The sequence below is a fragment of the Notolabrus celidotus genome, chromosome 7, assembly GCF_009762535.1.
Source record: "Notolabrus celidotus isolate fNotCel1 chromosome 7, fNotCel1.pri, whole genome shotgun sequence".
Lineage (NCBI taxonomy): Eukaryota > Metazoa > Chordata > Actinopteri > Labriformes > Labridae > Notolabrus > Notolabrus celidotus.
In genome coordinates, this window is record NC_048278.1 from 23,004,805 (window position 1) to 23,021,539 (window position 16,735).

The 16,735-nt window shown below is 39.2% G+C and overlaps 1 protein-coding gene across 1 annotated transcript in view; it reads left to right on the forward strand.

The window, feature by feature from the left end:
• Nucleotides 1-16,735, forward strand: part of acsl1a (acyl-CoA synthetase long chain family member 1a) — a 24,362-nt gene continuing 7,627 nt past the window's right edge. The window contains 11 exon segments of the mRNA XM_034687376.1: nt 1-128; nt 11,708-11,863; nt 11,865-11,921; nt 13,009-13,123; nt 13,229-13,293; nt 13,377-13,478; nt 15,004-15,103; nt 15,230-15,405; nt 15,697-15,729; nt 15,876-15,927; nt 16,015-16,088. Coding sequence (XP_034543267.1) covers nt 11,726-11,863; nt 11,865-11,921; nt 13,009-13,123; nt 13,229-13,293; nt 13,377-13,478; nt 15,004-15,103; nt 15,230-15,405; nt 15,697-15,729; nt 15,876-15,927; nt 16,015-16,088 — 912 coding nt within the window. The 5' untranslated portion in view covers nt 1-128; nt 11,708-11,725.

Below are 16,735 nucleotides of genomic sequence, written 5' to 3' on the forward strand. Positions count from 1 at the left end.
ACTTTAGGCTCAGAATCGCGTGTGCAGTCCTCTGATTGGCTGAGAGCTGCAGCAGCTGAACAAAGCGTAGCCCGCTGCTGCTGCTGCTTGCTCAAGAATCAGGTCTCCGGATCTGTCGCTGCCTACAGGTTAGTGTAAACATACCTTTCTAAAGCCTTTCGAGCGTCTATGAAGGTCGGTTATCTTCTGTGTGGTTGTTTTATTTTAAGGTGTTTACAAAGGGATGATGAATTTGTGGATACTGAGGAAAAAAGCTGCTCTGCTTTTATTGTTTCCTTTAAATAGAACAGAGTCAAGCCACGCTTTATGTCTTTTCTCGACAGCACATCTTCTCTCCCATTTATCCTAATGTTCACATCGACTGTGTGTTCCGTCTGTTAACTAGAACATCGTGTCCATCCCTGTTATCTGCCTCTTTCTTTGGAGGGGGGGAATGAATACGTGTTATATGAACATGATCTCCCTTGATAAAAGATATGATTACGCAGCAACAGGGCTGATCAGTGTGTGAGATGTACTTTGCGATGACACATTTCCTCGTTTTTAATCTGCACCTCCTCTGTAACTGGCCTGCGCACGGATTGTTCTGTAATAATATGAGACTATAACGAGTGGAAAAAAGAGGAACAATGCGACCATTATCAAGCGCATGTCGTGGCATCCGCGCCATATCAACTCGTTTCAGGATGTGCGTCTGACCTGCTAACCTCAAACTGGGAGGTTACTATAGGAAACCATTCACGAGCTGTTTTTTCAGGATTTACCCTCCCCTATGTCTTCCCTGAGTTTCATTCATTTCCACAATGTAAGAATGTTATTGTAGCACACTTTGAATCACATCATAGTTAATTTGAAGTTTGGATTTACTTCTTTATGCTTGGGGAGACAGTAGTGTTAAGTTTTTGTTTCATGGCAGCCTGAGCAGTTTTGATTGGTTTATTTAAAGGTGCAGTGTGTAGATTATACCAGTGTTTAGCAGAACAGACAGAAACGCATAATATCCAAAGGTATGTTTCAATTATTGTGTAATCACCTTATTTAAGAATAGTTTTTTTTTGCGTTGACTTAAAATGAGCCTTTTATATTTACTAGGGATGCACGATATCAAAATCTCACGGTACGATACCGTCACGGTATTAAGGCCACGGTACGGTATTATTGTGGTATTGTCAAAAAAATAAGATGTCATAGTGTGGAAAATTAAGTGCCAGGAATGATAAGGATAAACACACTTACTGTAATTGAACACAAACATAATGCTCAAATGTTCTAATCACATTTATTACTACCAACCGGTATTTTCAAGTGCAAAGAACAGTACAGGCACATCCAGTGTTTAAATTAACAAGCAAATAAAAAAAAACTTTCGGTTGAGTGTCTTTAAACTGACTGGAATTTTGTAACTTGGCTCAAGCACGTTCACCAACCTTTTAAATCCCTCATTGTCCACCATTAAAACAGCTGCAGGGGGATGATTCATCAAGTGCCTTCTCATATTGTATTCCACGACTCGTAGACGATCGTGGTCTGGCAGTGTCTGCAAACAGTTTTTTTTGCATGTCTGTCATGTTTTCTCCTCGATCGTTTTTGTTTACTGCAAAACCAAAATGCGTCCATACTTCTGATTTAAACTTTGCAGGAGGTTCCACTAGTTTAAGTTTTCCGCTCCGCTCCCCCTCTGTGCTTTCCGCCATCTCTTCCTGCACTGCGCAGGGGATCATGGGAGATGATGTTTGCTTCTCAGACCGGCCCACTCAATGGCACCAGAAAAAAACTACACTAGCGGGAGTACTCCGAGTCCCTGTATGATACTGTCACATGCCACGGTATTATTGTGAGAATTTTGATACGGAAATACCGCGATATTTACAATACTGTTACATCCCTAATATTTACATAAGGAATAGGTCCCCTTCTAGGAGGCTGCCATCTTGCTCTGTAAGATTTCCACAGTAGCACAGAATGAACAAACTATTCACCATATAAATTTTTTTAAAATAAAGATTCAGATAAGATATTACTTTATTGATCCCCGGGGGGGAAGTAAGTACAATCAAGAAAAATTTCCAATTAGTAAAATAAAATAAGTAAAGATAAAAACAGATAAATAAAGATATAATACAATTTAGATATATACAATGTTACAAATGGAATTTAGATAAATACAAATGTCAGGTGTCAGTGGTCAGCCTGGTGCAGTCTGTTACTGTTTAACAGTCTGATGGCAGCGGGCACAAAGGAGCGCCTGAAGCGTTCAGTCTTGCACCGTGGTGGGATGATGCGTTGACTGAACGAGCTCCCCATCAGCCACAGCTCATCATGGAGAGGGTGAGAGGGGTTGTCCAGGATGGCTCGCAGTTTGTCCATCAACCTCCTCTCAGCCACTGACTCCAGACTGTCCAGTTCTAGACCAACCACAGAGCGGAGACATTACAAGCGAACGATAGCCTACCTAAAATGTAGTTTTTGAAATGGCAGTCTCTTAATTTATGAGGCTTAGGTGCAAGACAGTAGAACTGCAAATTGGGAAAAGTCTCTGATTCTGGATCTGTTTTTTCCACCTCTGTATTCGGTCAAGTCAAGCTGAGATTGAAGTCAGTATACCTCTCCTCCTGTCATATTATGGGCTGATAAAACCTCTACTATCTTGAGAAAGCTTCTATTTATTACAAATTCTTTGGCAATGCAAAGTTTCAATGCTTGGTTAAGGGCATTGACTGTATGTAGAATGGACAATGTCACATTTTATCCACCCATTGTGAGCTTTGAAGCCAGAAGATCACCTCCATGGGCGTAGACATATTGGGCTGGTGCAGCCAAGGTATGTGCAGAAGAGACCCGGCTGGTAGAGTTGCCAGCCAGGTTGCCACACCCATGATGATAACCAAACCACTCATTAAACGTACTATGAAAACACTGAAGATCCCTCAGGGGGGACAGTACACAGCAGAGAAGTTTCTTGTGTTGATTTAAAGCAAACACTTCAGACTTTGGAAAGTTCAGTGGCTCTCATGTTAGTGTTTGTTACATTTTCTTTCACTGTTCTTCCTGTGCTCTGCTAATATGTTACAGAACGCTGCAGGTTGCTGCATTTGTCAACAGAGTTGTAAATCATGATGCCACACCCCCTGTTTTTAAAATCAAATAACTAATTCAAACTAAACTTCTCACAAAAAAGCACTAACACTTGACTGCATACTGAAGAGAGACAGGCATTCTTCAGATTGGAGGTTGAGCTGTCTGTAATTTCCTGTCAAAGTAAAAAGTAGCAGACTGGGAGTGACAGTCAGATAGAGGCCAGACAGTTTCAGCATTATGAAGCATAGGACCTACAGCCTGCTTTAAAATGAAGTAAAAAATGCTGATCGTGACTGGATACTTGCATCAGTGTGCACATCTGGAAGCTGTCGCTTTTATTTGTTTGCAGCTGGCATCCATAAACAAAAACTTGAGTGACAAAGATGTGCTGAATAACGGTTTTCTTTAAGGGAGGGCGTTTAAGTTCAGCAGCGTGCTTGGCACTGATGTCTGCGTCTTTACGGCAACCTTCCTCTGACAGGAATCTGTGGAATGTTCCTTGAGGGGGTGTTTGTCCTTTTTTTACCTCTGTGTTACCCGGCCTTTTCAAAACACTAGGTAACGTCCTCAAAGTCGTGCCAAGTGCCAAGTCACATGGGCTGTTACACTACAGGCATGAGACAGTAGTAAAGTAACCACGCAGAGTCAATCATGCTTATTTTTGCCCTTGAGTACAGGAGACGCTTTGAATATAGCAAACAGAGAGGACACTTTTTGGTTCTGTGATGTACGAGTCATTACTCGTTAATACCACGATCAGCTGATCTGCCTGTTTTGGGTTTGTTAGCATGCAAGGGGACGGGGCTAGCTGGTGTTTACAAAACAGTGGAGAGCGTCTCTTACAGGGAGGAATTTCAGCTCAGGGCAGCTTCTTTGAAAAGTTATCGCACTTACTCTTTATGACGTAACTCACTGACTAAACTTAATTTAAAAGAAGCATGTGAGGCAGGAAGTTTAACAAACTAGCATCTTGACTGGGCAAATGTGCAAAGGGATCATAAATATACCTCTACAACTGCAGTGATGACAGACAATGGTTTGCTCTACCCTGGTATTAAGGGGATTTCAACTGAGTTACTAAGCTAACGTAATAATAGTCTGTAGGATCTGCACCCTGCTGTGCATTTAGACATTTCTCTCCATCTCTGCCTGCAGAGCCCTGTTGATCAGCACGAGTGTATTTAAATCCTCAATTTAAAGAGGGATTAAACCTTTTTGTCCAGAGGGAAAATTTGTCTTTTGTTCCACAAAATAACTTTTTAATTTGTGGACAAAAGGAAACGGCAAATGTTGCTTTAGAGTTTCATAACCCTCTGATTTGACACTGAGTGACCTGTGTACAGTAAGTTTGGGCATGACAGTATGTTCTGGCCCTGCGTTAAAGAGGTTGGCGCTCCTGATGATGTGTTGATAGCTGTTGAAGGGTGCATGACCTTTGTTCCACTTCACAAATCCCATCCTCCACCCTCCCTGCCCCTGTGTATTTCTCCACCAAGTGACCATGTGACTGGGAGTGTGTGGTTTCACCAGGGGGGTCAGGACCTGCAGACTGGAGCGTGGTTGTCTTGTGCAAGGTCAGCCTTTGTGTCCTAAAACCAGGGGTGAATGTGGCTTTAGGAAGACGGACAGAAGTCAGGCAGATGCAAGATGTCACACTGAAGATGTTTGAGATCCAGCAGCTGTTCAGTGCCAAAACAACTATAACCATGTATTGAAATGACTTGTTGCTGCGTGTCATTCAGGACACACTGCATGCATTGAGAGGGTTTAGGTTGTCTCTTCCTGTTCACACTGTTACAACTTGCCCTCAGGGTGTAACTCATCCACCGCGCTATGTAAGTAAACATGATCTAGACTCATGTTGTAGTCCTGTTATCCTACATGTTAGGGGTTTAAAACATTGGTATTATAAGGGGTCCCTCCATAAGACTGTTTCCCCTTAGGGCAGCTCTTCTATTGAATTATCAATGACGTACAGGCCGCTGAACTGATGCAATACTGAAATGTGTCAATACTGACACATTTCAGATTTCAGCATAAAGCATTTCAGAGCAGATCCAAGCTGAACCACTGTTGTGCTACTACTTGACTTCATTTCAGCTAGTTCAGCAAGTTCTGCAAGTTCAGCGATACACAAAGGAGAATTCAAAGTTTAGACTGCAGCAGCTTCTTGTGTTGTAATGTGTCTGGGTTGCTTTTTTTTTCGATGAAGAAGTTTCATCAGAGTTGTTGTCTGAACATGTTTGACTTCAGATTGAAAAAAAAAACTGGTCTTGTCCTCATTTAACGCTCTCGTAAGGAGTTCTAACTGGTTATATAACAAACTGAATTTAACAGTGGAGCCTCTTTATAGCCTAATAAAATAAACAAGACCATTAATGACAAGACTGGAAATTTCTATTTTGTAGTTGTACTAGAGTACTAGACTTTTGTTCTATACTTTTGCACTAGACAAAAAAGTGGCACATCTCTAATTAATGTGGGATCATTTTGTCAGAAGAAAAAAGACAGAATTGTTTAGCAGATTTTGCTAGTTATTAATAAAAATACTATTCGGTAATCATTGGTATCTATTCAGCGATTATTCGCAAAATCCCCCCTCCGAGCGCGCACACAGCAGGATGAGTAGTAGCGGGCACTGACAGTGTCCGTCTTGATCTTTACGACAGTTTTTCCCATGACACAGCAGCACGCCATGTGTGTTTTACATTTTACAGCCATACTCAGTCTCTGGAAATATGTGTGTAGTAGTGTGAGATTCAGAAATGGCACAAATTGCAGCGGCTGTCGCTAATGTTTTCTTCTTCTTTTGCTATTTAATGCAGTTAGCATTCTTCTGTTAATTAATGAGTCTTGCAAGCAGCTTTAAGACACTCTATAGCCACTGTCTGGCGGGAATATCGTATTACAACCAGGCACCGGTGAAAACTATTAATAATTGTACTTTCTAAATGAGAAATTATTCGCATTAACTCTTTGATTTTTACTAAGTGAACGAATATTGGAACATTCGAAAATCATGTCCCATCGCTACTAGCTACAGCTAGCCAGATTATTAAACTCATGTTAACCTTAAGTGCCAGTTGAAATCATCATCCGTTTTTTTTGTGAAAACCTCATGGGTTCTTAAATACATGCATTCAATTGCTATATAAATAAAAAATATACTAAAAGACCAGCCTTTAATGCAAAATGTTTTCAGTTGTTTTATTCAAAAGGAATGGAAAATTTTGCTTATCTAAGAGACAGCATTATTCTCGCACAGCTGTCCAGTGGTCAAAGTTCTCTTGTAAGAATGAGAAGAGAAATACTGTGAGATAGACTCTCAGTAGATCAATGGCTACTTAAGGCTGATTTATACTTCTGCGTTGAATCAACGGCGTACCCTACGCCGGGGGTCCGCGTAGCTCCCGTACCTACGCTGAGGCCTACGCACGTAGCTGACGTGCACCTTCTCCAAAATGTAACTCCCCGTAGAGCCCCTGCTGCGTAGGGGAGACGCAGAAGTATAAATCAGCCTTTAGCCTTGAAGGTAAGGTAGCCAGAGATCCCAATGATTGCTTCTGTAAGCTCCTGTACCTTTTAAGCTGGTTGGGAAAATGACTGAAATTATACTTATGCCTATGACTATAAATTACCTCCCAAATTGCAAATGGCACCACCAGGAGTAAGGTGGATTATTTCTTTGTAGTTACTTTTAATCTAGCCTAACTTCATCTGGTAGGTGTCAGATGAGGTGATTTACAGCACACTGAAGAAACAGCTTTTTATTATATTTTCCTCAGCAAAGATTTTCAGTGAGTGATGCATTTAAACTTGAAACTGAAACAGGTTAAGAAAATTCACACATGTGATGGTTAAGATCAGCAAAAGGGATGAAAGGTCCATCTTTGTCATGACGCAAAGTGAAACTTCCTTACAGGTGCTTTAAACCTGAGCAGGCAAACACTGTTTAGCACATTGTTTTTCATGCTTTTAGGCGGTTTTAAAGAATGCACCACCCTCCTAAATATTCAAATGTCTCTCTAACCGCAGTCCAGAGCAACGACTAATCCCAAAATGTTTCAGCTGTGAGTCACACCTAAAAAATTGAGTGACAGATTTGTGGCGCAGCTAAGAGAAAGTCGTCTGAGATTTGAAAGGGACTATCATGTCAAAATGAGATTAAGTTTGTTTAAAGTCTCTATGTGTTAATCCTCAAGTGATAAGGAGGTTATAATGAGCTTAAATGATTTGACCCGAGGCTAAACACCAGAGCCAACTAGCTGCTCGCTGCCTCACTACTTTTGGTTTTCAAATGAATAACTGTCTTTTTACACTAAGAGGAAGTGTGAACCAACAAGCATGTGTTTTCTTTTCTTCTTTTTTGTTACTTCTTGGTTGTGGTGGGGGTGACTCTTTCAAAACTACAGCCGCAGTCTGCTGAGGCTTCGGACTCTGCTATGTGTCAGGTGAACCAGCTGACCCTTCTCCCCTCTCCCCCACTTTTTTCCAGTGTCTTGTGTGTGTGGCTGGGTGTGGGGTGACTATCGAGCTGGCTCTGCCATTGGACTGTCATCCTCACAGTCCAAGTATGGAGAGTGGAGTAGGGGGTGGGGGGGAGTTATTGGAGTACCTTTTGCCTTCAACAACTCCCAGCAAAGCAGGACACAAGTGACATTTGCCTGCTGTTGGCCATCTGACGTAAAGACACACATCATTGAGACATATGCACATAAAGACAAGCTGTTACCAAATACTTCTCCATTATCAGGTGACTTATGAATGACACTTTTTGCTGCAACATGAATTAACTATCACATCAATATGAAAATAAATGGCCAAAGGATAACCAATGTGAAATTGCTATAAATGTTCAAACTGTAGGCTTATATAAATGGGAGGATCTGCTCCTCTTGATCTATAACAAAACAATGCATTTTTAAAGGAGTTGTGGGTTAAAAAAATACATGTTGGGGTCACTTTGTTGTTCATTTAATATTATATATAAATCTATTAGTTCAGATTTTTTTTGGCATATTTGTCAGTAATGTGAATAATTGATTGTTGTAGCTTCCAAAATATGTTTGGTATCAAATGAAGAAGTTGAAGTAGATCAGGATATTTAAAAAAAAAATCAAAGAGCCAATTTGCAACTTTAAAAATCACTGATATGATGTGTAATATATCAAAAAAGGGCAGTTATACATTTCATTTCATTAGGGCTTGGTTGTATGATAATATATGCTGTAAGTCTACTTTGTGTAATAGAATATACATTTTTTTAAAGTATTTAATTCGCTGTTTTCACCCAAACCTGACATTACCTCTTGTTATTGTATCCATAAAACACAGATATCACCCATAAAGTTAAATCTATAGTATATCAATGTCATGCATACTCAATTTTGTATAAAAAAACATATCACATGATAGTATTTAGAGAAGATTTTTTTCTATACCACCCTTTACTGTGTTGAAGCATAATACACGTGTCTGTTACACAGCACAAAGATCCATTTGTATTTAGTCACAGTCACAGCTGATTACACTGAGTCAGCTCCCAGGCCGGCTGCGTTTTACTACATCTATGTTAAATCTCTTCAGCAGAGAAAATGTATAGATATGAAATACTTGACATTAATGTCTACTTATCAGTTAAAGTTCTGATGAAAAATCAGGAAAGTAAAGTGCAGTTTAAACTATGATTAGTCAGCTGGAAATTTTGACTCTATCCATCTTGGACTCTGAAGAATGTACGCTCTGTTTAGTGAATATTAGTGCGCACATGCTCTGAAATATCAGAACGTGATGATAGGGAGACTTTGTTGACATATCTGTCACATAGGATATGTAGATCTTGTAATTTGTCTGTGATACTTCATCAGTTTAAAAACTTGACAACACAGTAATGGCACACAGTGTGTCCTGATAATGTAAGATTAGATGTTTCTCAGTCTAGTCTGAAACAAAGATAACTTTTACACAGACATGAGAAAAACCTGGCAGTTCGTTATAACCCAGAACAAAAAGCTTCATGACAGCAGATATATTTTACAGGAGAAGGGTTCTGGATCAACCTGCTACATGACCTGTGCTCCAGTGAGTGACTGGTTCTGCCTCACACGTCTGTGTTTCTGTTTGGAGGGGGCGTGTTTCTGCTATTCATAGTGGTGAGAACCTCAAAGGTCTATTAGAGGTCAGTGTGAGTCCCTCTAATAGAAATTTTGCTGCTCAGGGCCTTCAGTTAACTACACCTCTCCGCCTCTGGACACAGTCTCTACCTTTCTTCACAAACACAACTGTGTGACTGTGAGTACAGAGATTTGTTACATCTTAATTTGTAGATGATCAATGCTGCATCATTAAGCTGTGTTGAAGTTTTTACTGAAGTTAAAATGGTAGTGATCTTGTCTTTCATAGTTGCTTATAGTTACACCTGCAGGACTCTGTGGAGCGGTTTTTGATGTTTATTTAGGATTTTTACAAATATTTGAATGATTTCAAGAAGACACATAGAGCTCAAGAGACACAGAGAATTACTTTGTTTTCATTTTGAAGATAAAAGTCAAGAAAATAATCATTGAGCACCTTTTAATTTTTTAACATACCGAAGATTCAGTAAACCCATATTGTCCTCATTAATCATTTCATGAATTAGTAGTCTGTTCATGGCATCTTTTTTCGACAACACTTTGTCCCAGTTGGCACTGATCCCATGCATCATGGGCTTGGTGTTAATAATAGAAGTAGGTGAGAAGTCAGTAGTTTCTTCTGTGGTAGTTATTTGTTAATTTGCCTCCTGGGTGTTTTACTCTCTCATTTGAAGGTCAAATAAGGTGAATATTTTTTTATATGAAGCCAATCAGTTTGATTCTAAGAGTGAGAGATTAAAACACTATGTATTCATTTTTTCCATAATCAGACATGTTGATTGAAAATGACTCATCAATCAGCTTGAATTCGACTTTTGTTTGATTTATATTGTCATATAGCCACATGGCACAGACAGCCTCTGAAAATCATAGATTTTAAATATCTAGTTCATCTGAATCTATATTCACTTCATTTCTACATCATCCAAGCCAGAGAGCCTCACTTCCCCCTCAGAAAGAGGAAGTGTAGCATGCAGCATGGCTGTGTCCGTGTCCTTATATCACCGTGGTGACTGGAGTCATGTTTCCTTCCTGTGTCTTTGTGTCCAAGCTGCTGAATGGAAGCGCTCATCTTCCTTTTGTACACAGCGCTTGTGACAGCTCAGAACAAAAACACTAAAACAAGTAGAATTCATTCAAAATAGAAGTTCATACCAAAAATATCTGTAAGATGAAAAATGAAATGATGCTACAGAAAATTGATAGATGATCTCAAAATTCATAAGGAAGACTTAAATAAAACACTAAGGTTCCAAACTGATTACCTATTAACTATAGGTATGATGTAGCTTAAACATCTGTACAACTGTATTTCTTGCTGGCCCTATGCATCTGTTTGATTTGTTGAGAAGTGACATGCTTGATTTTTCTGCTTTGTCATCATAAAATTGTCTGGGCCAAATAATACAGAGCTTGACTCAGTGATCTACTGTTACTCTATGTCTGAAGCTTTATCTTTTTTCTAGTTTCTCTCACATTTTTTGGTTCTTGTGTCAGAAATGAGTGTTTCTAACAGTGCCGTGTTATAAGTGGTGTTTTATGAAATGTATTTTATGAGACTTTGCTGTCTGTGAACTCTCAGCAGGGAAAGAAGGTCAAGGTTAAGTAATCACAAAGTGTTGAGACATTGATCAATACCTGGCATGTGTCCTCTATTCCCCAGCTGGAGTAATTATTGATTTGAAATATCTCTCAGACTTGACTAAGAACAGTTTAGAAAACTCATGGTTAAGCTGTGTCTTAACCATCGGTTAACTTTCCCCGTCTGATTATTGCCCAGGTCCTTTGCTGGACTGAAACTTAGTTAAACTTGTCTCTTATTTTGAGATTTTTTTAATTTATTTGATTTAATAATTGAACTTTTTATGAAACTATTCAGAAGACCCATTTCATTAGAATAGGATAGAATACAATAGACTAGAATAGAAAATAGTTAACTATTTTTTAAGAAAAGATTCTGAAAAAAAATTATCTGTTTGTTTAAACTGTCTTAAGATCCTCATTGGTTGATTGATTATCAACAGAGATAACACGTTAGTCAATCCACAGAAGTGAGTCATGCATTAATCACATTTGTTTACTTTATCTCCCTTCTGATATGTTTCCTGCTTCTTTAAAGTTAGAAGCACAAAAAAAAATCTTAAACAGTGAAAGTAGTCAAACAGAGTTAATGTAACACATCTATACAAGCTGTATGGGTTAATGGGTCTGTCGATTCAGTATTGGGAACATTTGACACAGAATGTGAATGGGTCCTCTGTTCCTCAGAGTAATGGCAGCTCTCATGTTGCTGTGTAATGCTCTAAAACAAGAGGCCCATTGATAAGAGATAACATTACATCCTGCTGCATCACCACATCCTCAATGAAGTCAGTAGGAGCAGCACTGCAGATCATGCCTGAAAAATATCTCTGAGCTGAATGAGCTCCAACACACGCATGTGCTGGAAGACTGGAGAATCAAGACTGAGAGTTTGTGCCTGTATTCCCCTGCAGGGTCAGTGAAGAACCACAATGCAGGCTCAGGAAGTCCTGAGACAGCTGCGGATTCCCGAGCTGGATGATCTTAGGCAGTATGTCCGCAGCTTACCCACCAACACGCTCATGGGCATGGGGGCCTTCGCTGCAATCACCACATACTGGTTCGCCACCCCGGCCAAAAGCCCTCAAACCACCGTGTGACCTCGGGCTGCAGTCAGTGGAAATGCCTGTAAGTGATGCTTTTCTCTTTTCTCAACTATGGTAACATCATGCATCACACACGAGTTCTAGCAATGAGGGTCATACGACACAGAACGGAACCATTCATCCGTCCGTGTACTGTCTTGTAATACTGAAAGTTTGGGGCATAACTGAAGCATGATTCAGTTGCTGGAAAAGCAAGTGGAAATTCAGCCAACCTCATTCTACAGGAATGTTAACTGTATCCTCTCCACTTGAATCCCAGCTGATGTGAGGATAGATCTCATCATTTTTTGTGCTAGCTTTGGCATCCTCATCCTCTTTGTTGCATCAGAGAGCAGAAAAGTAAACATGAGAATAGTTTAATTTAGCTTTTCTTGTAAAGTGTTTTTTATTGTCTCATTCCAGTAAGACTTTGCTCTATATGATTAATATGTAATTTGCCTGAACTTAATTTAAGCCATTATTAAAAATGGTATTCTGGGCTGCCAGGTTATATAAATGTTTCTCCTTTCCCTCTTCTATCTTCTAATTCTACCTGATGGATTAATAATCCTTATTTTTTAACGTACATCCATTAACTTGCTGTCATAAAGTAAGAATAAAGGTTATGTATTCTAACCATGATTTCTGGATATTCGTAACTGAATCACCACTAAACAGAAGGAACAGATATGAGCTAAAGGGCTTTTTCAACCCAGGCACTAAACGCTTCTTCCTACAGCTGGTTTATCAGTGACATATAAAAAGCACAAGCTTACATTTCACTAAACAATATTAGCCGTTGGATTTAACCTTTTGCAAAGTTAGAAACTGGAGCTCTTTTTCTCTCACGTGTTCTTTAAAATATTTCATAACTACCAACTACTCAGTGGAAATCCTGACTTTTGCTAAAGTTTAGTGAGAGCAGATTAGTCATAGAAGTGTTCATGTTTATCAGTACATCAGTCTGAAAGGCTTCATCAACTTCTTTCATCACATAAAGTTCCCTTCTGAATCATGTAGCGTGGAGGAACTGTTTGTTTGGTACTCTGTGTATCACAGAGAAATAATTTTAAGCTTAATAAATCTGTTATTAATCTACTCATTTTAACTTTGAGTCTTTATCTTTGAAGGGAGGAGAACGTGCACGGAGGTCGGTGTTGAACGACAACAACGAGCATATGACGCACTTCTACAGCGATGCACGCACGATATATGAGGTGTTCCTACGAGGGCTCAGAGTATCAAGTGAGAACATCTGTTAAAGCAGCTGAGCATTCTTTCCTCTGAAAGTTTAGAGTAACAATTTCTCCTTTAAGTGTAAATAAAAGTAAGCTTTATGTTTACTTGCAGATGACGGTCCTTGTCTGGGATCGAGGAAACCCAACCAGTCGTATGAGTGGCAGTCGTATAGTGAGGTGAGACATCCATCATCTTGCTTGTCATCATTACAAACTAGGTCATGTTTCTTTAAAGCATGAACTGTTTTTGTTTTGCACAGGTGATAGACAGAGCGGAGCACATCGGCTCGGCTCTGCTCCACCGAGGACACTCCCACTCAGGAGACAAATACATCGGCATTTTCTCCCAGAACAGACCAGAGGTACAACATGTCTTCATTCTCTGGGTTACCTTTTCACAGTTTGCTAAAATGTATGTTTATAGTACTGATTCAAGAGATTCTTCAGGGTAAAATGTGTACAAATGCTCAGTAATCAAAGCTGGGTACGGAGTACCATCATGCACTGAAAAGTCATAAGAAAGGTGAGACTTGCTGGACAGCTGGATGAAAGGAATGACCTCAGAGGAGTCCACATTGGGTTTCTAGTTTTACTTTTTGATTTAAAGGAATCTAGTCTCAGTCTTGCTATGACTGAAACATTCACAGGCTGGAAGTAAATGTGAAAGTTAACTTCATATTTTAACGCAAACCATGATCTTTTCGATGCATTGTTAAACTAAATCCTCATATCAACATTATGGAACATCAAAGTCAATGACGGGTGTATGAAAACAAAGTGTCAGACTAAAGTTCATCTTAAATAGCAGCACCTCAGTGAGGACAGTGGAAAACATGCTCTCATCTCACTCATTTGGAACATGGTGTTAAACTGCAGCTGCTATGGTGCTGTGCCAGGTGTGGTTACTACTAGCAACAGGATGCTCTACTAAAACCAACTGCAGGTGGCAGAAAATCAACAGGAAATGGACAGCTGCCCAATCTTCACCCTAAAGCCTGAGCACTGAACCCTCGTGGGCTTTGATGAAGACACGTGCACAAATTTATCCATCTTACAGTTCAGTGTACAGTACATTCATTTACTTATATTTAACTGGAAAAAAAAACAGAAACGTGAAACAGATTTTAAAAAAAATGATGAGACTACATGTGGTGACTTACAAATAAACTCCTGTATTGCTTGCTTTGCTTAATTTTATCTTCTTCTTTTTCCAAACTTGAAATGAATATTGAATATTGCTTTAATATGCATTTTATTTTTACATTTAATAGAGGGCTAAACAACCACGTCCTTTACATCACCAAGTTAACAATGAGTTCTTCCTACAGTGATGTTCTTAGAAATGCTGACTCATTGAAAGTGTGTAATTTGAATTTTTAAAGCATGCATCAGAAAGCTTATGCACTTTATTACGTGACAGTGGGTCGCCTCTAAGCACTCACACGCTACCCATCATGTTAGTTTTTATAGCTGTGAGACTGATGACAAAATCTGGGAATGCTATTTTTGATCATGGCAAGTATCATTCCATATAAGAAATATTGAGACTATAGACTTATGGTCTATGGAGAAGCTTTTCCATGACATTTCTTGATTTTTATTTAAATGAACCTTATTCATTTTAATTAAAGACCTTGAGATGTGGTTTAATACTTAACAGAAGCTAGTAGTCAAACCATAATGGAGGTATTCCCAACACTTTGCAGAAACATTTAAATAAAATAAAAAAGTAGCACTGATTTCACCTCTAGCCATATTGTCAGCTAACTCAAGAGGTAAAATAATAATGATCAGCTGAGAAATGCAACAACTGTTATGATCTTTTACAACCTTTGGTTTCCTGCTGTTTCTTCATTTCAAACCTTCTTCCTGTATTTTGTCTCTCAGTGGACCATATCAGAGCTGGCCTGTTATACATACTCCATGGTGGCGGTCCCACTGTACGACACACTCGGCACAGAGGCCATCGGATATGTTATCGACAAAGGTACACAAGAGGGGATTCTTCAAACACTGACCACACACACCGCCTGTGGTGCCAACAGTGCGCTCTAGATCATGACACAGATAGTGACTCAAAATCATATCAGTCTGGTGCTGTCTGTTTTTCCAGCTTCTATCGCGACTGTGATCTGCGACATCCCTGAAAAAGCCGTGATGATTCTGGACTGTGTCAAAGGTCAAGGAAAAACGGTGAAGACGATTGTGCTCATCGAGGCATTCGACAGCGAGCTAGTGACCCTTGGAAAAGAAAATGGGATTGAAATTCTGAGTTTGAAAGCGTTTGAGGTGAGAATAACATTAATCTCCTTTTCTTTAATTGATGATTAGAAAGCTTGACTTTTCTTTTACATCTCTATCTTTTTTGTACAATGTTACGTGTCCACTGAGCATTGCAGATGAAATTAGCTGTCACTCCTGTAGTTTCCATTTGCAATACACTGTTCCTCGGCCATGTTCTGCTTAGCGTTTAATAGAAATGAGGCCCTGAGGTGCTGTTTGTTTTTAGATTAAGATTATTATCAACGCTTCCTGCAGATACATCAGTCCTCATGTCATGATTTTTTTTTTTTTTTCCAGGCCTTAGGTGAAGCACACCACCAGAAACCACTGGTGAGTACAAACAACACATTTGATTAAAGCTTTAAACCCTGATTAAATAACTTAAAGGAACATTACATAACTAAATATAGCTAAATCAAAGCATCTTGCACATTTGCAAAGTAGCCTTCATGTGTAGATCTTTGATGTGATTACAGCCTCCTACACCAGATGACCTCGCACTTGTCTGCTTTACATCAGGAACCACAGGTAATTACACGACCTGTTACAGCTTGAACAGTGTAATATACTGTGTAATATTAACCTCATGTATAAACATCATCATTTCCCTTTCAGGAAATCCAAAAGGTGCAATGCTTACTCACGGGAATGTAATCTCCAACACTGCCGCTTTCATTAAAATAACACAGGTAAACAAACACCACAGCTTGACTTGGCAGATGTAAAATGAAAGAATGAATATATAGATAGATTATAGCACGTTGTATGTATGTTTGATTCTGATCCCCCTGTTTTAAGGTTGATACTTGATGTAAGCACTTAATCTCTTGACAGTGTCCTGTAACTGGCAGGCTGCTAATATCAGTAACGTGATAAACATGTGGACACACTTAATGATTCACTCGCTTCAATTTAAGTTTTAGTAGGCCTTTAATTAAACCTCACGTTAACATAAAAGACCAGGCAGCAGACGACATAACTCTTCAAACTGTAGTCTATAACCCAGTTTTAGTACTCCCACCATTAGGAACACTCACTTTAGTCTTTTGTTTTCCTGCCAGTGGTGGGTTTAAAGTATCCATACGATAAGATATAGTCATCTGACTCATGTGATAAAATGATCACATAGCTGGAGTCAAAATAGACTTTCTAATATATTCTAAATATAATACAATGTTATGAACAGATTTCCTTATCAATTTGACTCATTGTATCATAACACTAATGACATTAATCCTGCACTTTATTTTGGAGAGACTTTTTGTACTTTTCAGTTAATCAGACATGGTATTGTTTCATAATAGATTGTCTTGCAGCTTATCAGCAATCACAGAAC